Source organism: Primulina huaijiensis, chromosome 7, assembly GCF_012295235.1.
Source record: "Primulina huaijiensis isolate GDHJ02 chromosome 7, ASM1229523v2, whole genome shotgun sequence".
NCBI classification, from domain to species: Eukaryota; Viridiplantae; Streptophyta; class Magnoliopsida; order Lamiales; family Gesneriaceae; genus Primulina; species Primulina huaijiensis.
The window spans coordinates 4,572,948-4,578,947 of record NC_133312.1 but is presented as its reverse complement, the minus strand read 5'-3'; the positions used below and the strand labels follow the sequence as shown (position 1 = coordinate 4,578,947).

The 6,000-nt window shown below is 32.7% G+C and overlaps 1 protein-coding gene across 1 annotated transcript; it reads left to right on the top strand.

Moving 5' to 3' along the window:
- The first annotated feature begins 379 nt into the window (after positions 1-379).
- Positions 380-2,822, top strand: LOC140980423 (1-aminocyclopropane-1-carboxylate synthase-like). Its single transcript, XM_073446230.1, has 4 exons — positions 380-707; positions 811-942; positions 1,023-1,183; positions 1,527-2,822. The coding sequence occupies exons 1-4, from the start codon at positions 537-539 to the stop codon at positions 2,524-2,526; spliced, it is 1,464 nt and encodes a 487-aa protein (XP_073302331.1). The 5' UTR covers positions 380-536; the 3' UTR covers positions 2,527-2,822.
- Positions 2,823-6,000: the final 3,178 nt, after the last annotated feature.

Here is a 6,000-nt window from a genome sequence, read left to right as displayed (position 1 = left end):
CACACCTAAAATCTTCAAGCCATCCAATTCAACAAAATTCTTGGTCCTGCCTTATTTGTAACACTTTTTTTCTCTCTTTTTTATTAGATTTTTACCTTTCAAACGTAAGATTCAAAGTAATTCACTTTTAGCCTCCATGCTATACATGATAATCACATAATAATTTGAGTCTTCAGAAAAAAAAAATAAAAAAAATAAAATTCAAAGCCGCCTAAATGGTTTCCAAAACCGAATTCCAGTATTGGAATCTGATTCTTCATTTAATGTGAGTAATTTAAGTGTTCTTCGTATGAAGCTTCATTCACAGCGGTCTTCTTATTTGAAGAATTTATAAATCACACTTTGATTCCCACGACTATATATACCTCAGTTCTCCCACCTTCAAAACCATTCTACTCAAAGAAGAAAACATTTGACAAATTTGTTTCAAATATTTTCATAAACCCTTTCATTCTTTCATTTTCTTGGTTCATTATTGGTTCATTTGTATAGTTTCTATCTAACTTCGCAAATTGAAACTTTTTTGGACTCGAACAATGGAACATATTTCAAGCATTCAAGAAAAGATTTTATCCAAGATTGCAACTAGCGATGGACATGGCGAAAACTCGGCGTTTTTTGACGGCTGGAAGGCTTATGACCTTGATCCATATCATCCCATAAAAAATTCAAATGGTGTGATCCAAATGGGATTGTCAGAAAACCAGGTACCAGATTTAAAAATTGCAGGCACAAACTTTGCTTTACAGTTTCTGCAAAAATGTTATGACATTAAGTTTTTAACCTGCTTTCTTTTGTAACCTCTTGCAGGTCTCGTTTGATTTAATCCAAGAATGGATTAAGAACAATCCGAAAGCCTGCATTTGCACTGCAGAAAGCGTAGAAAAGTTCAAGGACATTGCGATTTTTCAAGATTACCACGGCTTGCCAGAATTCAGAAATGTACTTGAAACTCAATCCATTTGTGACTTTATTTTTGACAGATTATGGATTCTGATCTTTACTTAAATACAAATCTTCAGGCCGTTGCAAGATTCATGGAGAAAGTTCGAGGAAATCGAGTCCGATTCGATCCTGACCGTATAGTAATGAGTGGAGGTGCAACTGGAGCTCAAGAAACACTGGCCTTCTGTTTGGCTGATCCTGGTGATGCTTTATTGGTTCCAACACCTTATTATCCAGCGTAAGAATTCAGCTGCCCCTAAATCAAAGTTTCGGTTCTGTCCAAGTTTAAGAATAAATTTTCACAAGGAACCTCCCATGGATTTCAGTTATATCCAGTCTCACATCAATCATTGCATGTACAATATAATTCAACAAGACTACACAACAAATTTTTGTAGCAATATTTTAGATTAATAATTTTCATAAAATAATCTTAAAAATGAAATATTATTTATTATTTATTAATAAAATGTGTTTGTACACAGTCAGATTGTGTGGGCCAGAGCGGCACGTCCCCCCTTGACTTTGATCATCTAATTGCAACAAAAATTATTGTCCTCACACTTCTCAATATTACGCAGAAACGATCGAGACTTAACATGGCGAACCGGGATACGGCTCTTACCTGTTGTTTGCTACAGCTCGAACGATTTCAAGATGACACGCCATGCCTTAGAATCTGCATACAAGAAAGCTGAAGAATCAAACATCAGAGTAAAGGGCTTGCTTCTAAACAATCCATCAAATCCATTAGGCACAGTTCTTGACAGGGAAACTCTAACAGAAGCATTGAACTTCATAACTGAGAAACAAATCCACTTAATCTCCGATGAGATTTATTCCGCGACGGTCTTCAGCCAGCCCAGTTTCATTAGCATTGCTGAAATAGTGCAAGAAAACATTGAAAAGTGCAACCTAGACCTGATTCACATAGTCTACAGTTTGTCCAAGGATCTTGGATTCCCTGGATTCAGAGTCGGTGTCATATATTCTTACAATGATGCAGTCACAAACTGCGCTCGTAAAATGTCCAGTTTTGGGCTTGTTTCTACTCAAACACAGCACTTGATAGCTTCAATGTTATCAGACGATGTTTTTGTCGACAGATACATAGTAGAAAGCTCGAAAAGATTAGGCGACAGGCACGCCGTTTTATCCAGGGGACTAACTGAAGTTGGGATCAACAGTCTTAAAAGCAATTCAGGACTTTACTGCTGGATGGACTTAAGAAAACTTCTCAAAGATCAAACATTTGAGGCAGAAACCGAGCTCTGGAAAGTGATAATCAACGAAGTAAAACTTAACGTCTCCCCCGGTGCATCCTTCCATTGCTCTGAGCCTGGATGGTTTCGAGTTTGCTTCGCCAACATGGACAACGAAACAATGATGGTTGCATTGAACAGGATACACAAATTTGTTGTACAAAACAAAGGGATTGAGGCGGCTCCACGGAAACAATGCAGGAGGAGTAAGCTGGAGATTAGCTTATCTTTTCGTAGATTGGATGAAATCATGATGGCTCCTCACAAAATGTCTCCTCATTCACCAATGTCTTCGCCTCTCGTTCGAGCCAGAACTTGAATATATGCTACACTGGAGGAGATTCAATACAATATATACTTTCATGATCATTATTAGCATACATAGCACTATATCTCATGCATCGTAAGTTTAAAGAATAAAAAGAAAGTTAAGATTGGGATTTCCCCTTCGTAATATCAGTTTTTTCCCATTTAACAAATGCAAATTATTATCAGGAGAAGCATGTAGTTAATGTTTCTGTTTTTTCCTTTTGTCCTCGACTGGAAAAGGAATTAGCTCCTCTTGTAATCTAAGCTATTAATTTTTTTCCAGAAATATGAAAGCCTGTGTTGTTCTATTTACTCGGCATGCAACCCTGTTTCACATTTGCTGATTATAATAATCATGTTACCATGTAATAGTATAACCAATATTTTTTATTTAATTGTTGTCATTTTCTAAATTTAGATTCCAACCATTAATTCTTTTATGACTCTTCATTCATTTTTATACGATAAACCCCATTTTATTTGGTTAATTCTATTTTCATTCATTCCAACTTTTCACACACTTGAACTGACATAAATAAGGTAAAGCTACAATGATAAAGCAACCTGATTTTTTTAAAGAATTATCCCTCTTATTTTAACGGAAACAATTTGATATTAAACAATATGAAAAAACTTGAATGCAATTAAATTGAACAAAGATGAATAGAATTTTGAATCCAAAGTAGAAATTTTTATTAAGCTAGCAAAGAAAAACTATTTTACAACAGAGAATGGTCCTCTCTAATCGATGGTATATCAAGTATTTATGTAGCAACAAGTGAGATCAATAAAATGAATCTTATCTATACTTCAACACTACTTGCTTACTCGTAACCCAACTAGGGCACTGACTCCTAATCCAATCAAGACTCTTGGGCATTAACTTTTTTTGCTCTTTAATTAATTAAATTATTGAATTTACAGTCACAATTTCTGTCAAACAAAATTTTAACAATTTCCCCACCACTTCAACTTGTGGAGACCCAAAATTTGTTATTGTGAGATGAGTTGTAACAGCCGGTTTAATGAGCACTTGACCACCATTAGTAGCCACTAAATGCCCTTAAAACCGATATTAAAAGCCATTAAATCAGCATTTTGATCAAGCTTGCAACAACTATAAAAATCAAGAAAGAAGGATCCGGAAATGCAGCTCAAAGTTTGGAATTCGATAGAGCATATTCAGCTGCTAAGAGTGAGTTGTAAAAGTAAATTCAACGGACATTAACAACATTGAATGAGTAGTAAAGGCTGCACCTTTCGGCTGCTCATATTGGCCTATAAATAGTGGCCAAAGACTAGATAACTCACACCAGAAACCAAGCACAAAAGCTGTCCAACTTTGGAAGCATCTGCAGCAAATTTTCGTGTCCCTTAGCAATAATATTTCAGCAGCATCTTGGAGCTATATCGAATCTAAGTTGCTATCCATTTTCCGATCCAAGTTACTGTCAAGTTCAAGCTAATTCATGTCCAAATTCGAAGCCTTGCAGCAGCTATTTTCGAAGCAATAATCAAGCAGCCTTCCTTCTCGCAATCTTAAAGATTTACGAACGGTAAATGAGTTTTTGCTATACTTTTATGTACACTTGCAATTTATAAGTATAATATTTGATATATATATATATATATATATATATTAACATACTTGTTCTTCATAAATGTGTCCACGTTTACACACAAATAAATTATGTATGTTTCTTGAAATTCGATCAGCATATGTTATTCTTTTGATTTGCTAAATGATGTTTGAAAGCATGTTTGAGAAAAATATTTTTGAAAGCACTGTTATGATTCGCATTTGAGATGGTCAGGAAATTCCAACATTTGATTTGATTTGATTTGATTTGATTTGGCCATGATGCAGTTAGATATAATACCGATACTATGGCCTCGTCCTCTTAGAGGATATAACTTAGGGAACTGATCAGTTAGCCATGTAAAATAAGATGATTTTCAGTACCATTTGTTTGATTTAATATGATATGATATGATTTGAACATGCTATCTGTATTCGAAGGATATACGAATTGATGAAGAAGAACAAGAATATTTTTGGAGATAGTGAAGATGTCAATTCGTAACGAGACAAGTCATGTTATTTCGTTTTTATTTTATTTTTTTACTTCCGAATTTCGTTCAAGTTTTGTAAAACATTGATATGATTTATGAAATAGATTAGTTTTGGATATTTGATTACTATGATACGCCGGAGGCCGTGACACAACTTGATCAACATCTCCTGCAAATGTTAGTTTCTTACATCCACATCTATATAACACAACCCCTGCAAAAATATGATCAAAAATTAAGCACAATTACTACTAAAAATGTCCCATAACCTATTTAATGTTAATTACAGTCCATTTTATATTAGTCAGAAGTCATTGTCGGAACAAAATCACATTTTTTTTAAATTCATAAAGTATAATCCAAGCTAAGTAATCCAGGATAAAATACAAGTAACCTCAATTGATTGGATTGATTTAACGTGACAGTCAAACTAGAATGTTGTTTTATTATATAAATATTAGTATAATACAATAAATATATATTTNATTATATAAATATTAGTATAATACAATAAATATATATTTTAAATTTAATAAAACCTAAAATATGCATATAAATAGACAAAAAATATATATTTACCAAAATATAATAACTAAATATCTATATGCATATATTTAAATATAAATTATAGTTATATTTTTTTTTTAAAACAAAAACAAAATATTAAATAATGCCTAATAGTACTAAAATAATTTTTTTAACAAATCCAAATCTAAATAATCATGTATATATATAACCAAAAATTAAATTTAAGATTTTCAAAATAAGAAAATTAATTTTAAACCGGTCTAACCGGTTCAAACTGTTTGACGGGTCAAACGATTTTTAGGCTATATTTGGACCGGATCCTTGATTGATTTTCAGTCGAACCGATCAATCCGATCGAGTCCGGTTTTGATCTTTCGGTCTTTGAAAATGACTTGTCAGACCTGTGGAGAGACTAATAACTTTTGCGTTCTGAAAAAAAATGTGACTTTGCGACTAATAGTCTTCCGGACAAAATAAAAGACCCCATTTGATCATTGTAAAATTGTAATATTAGTCGACTGTGAAACAATAAAAATAAACAAATTCTAAATTAGATGATAGAACAATTTTTATTTTTTTTTAAAAACGAACATATGGAGCAAAATATTTTGAAACATGTCATCATCTTGAATTTTTTATTCAGATTATAATATATCGTAATCGTGAACTCCTACAAATTAATGTGATACTTCTTTTTTATTGGTAAAAATAAAATATTAGTATAGTTTGGCCAATTTTCATACGTAAAAGTTTTCTCCAACCATATCAGTTTTGGTTCATACAATAATATGTGGCGGTATGATTTGAAATCCAACTTAAAGAGTAAAAAAAATCACACGATAAATGACTAAAAGGCACCAAAATTATCAAAGGTGAAAAATTA

Coding starts and splice junctions, on each gene's coding strand:
- LOC140980423 (XM_073446230.1), top strand. CDS start 537: ATGGAACATATTTCAAGCATTCAAGAAAAGATTTTATCCAAGATTGCA. Junction 708..810: donor TGGGATTGTCAGAAAACCAG/GTACCAGATTTA, acceptor AACCTCTTGCAG/GTCTCGTTTGATTTAATCCA. Junction 943..1,022: donor GCTTGCCAGAATTCAGAAAT/GTACTTGAAACT, acceptor ACAAATCTTCAG/GCCGTTGCAAGATTCATGGA.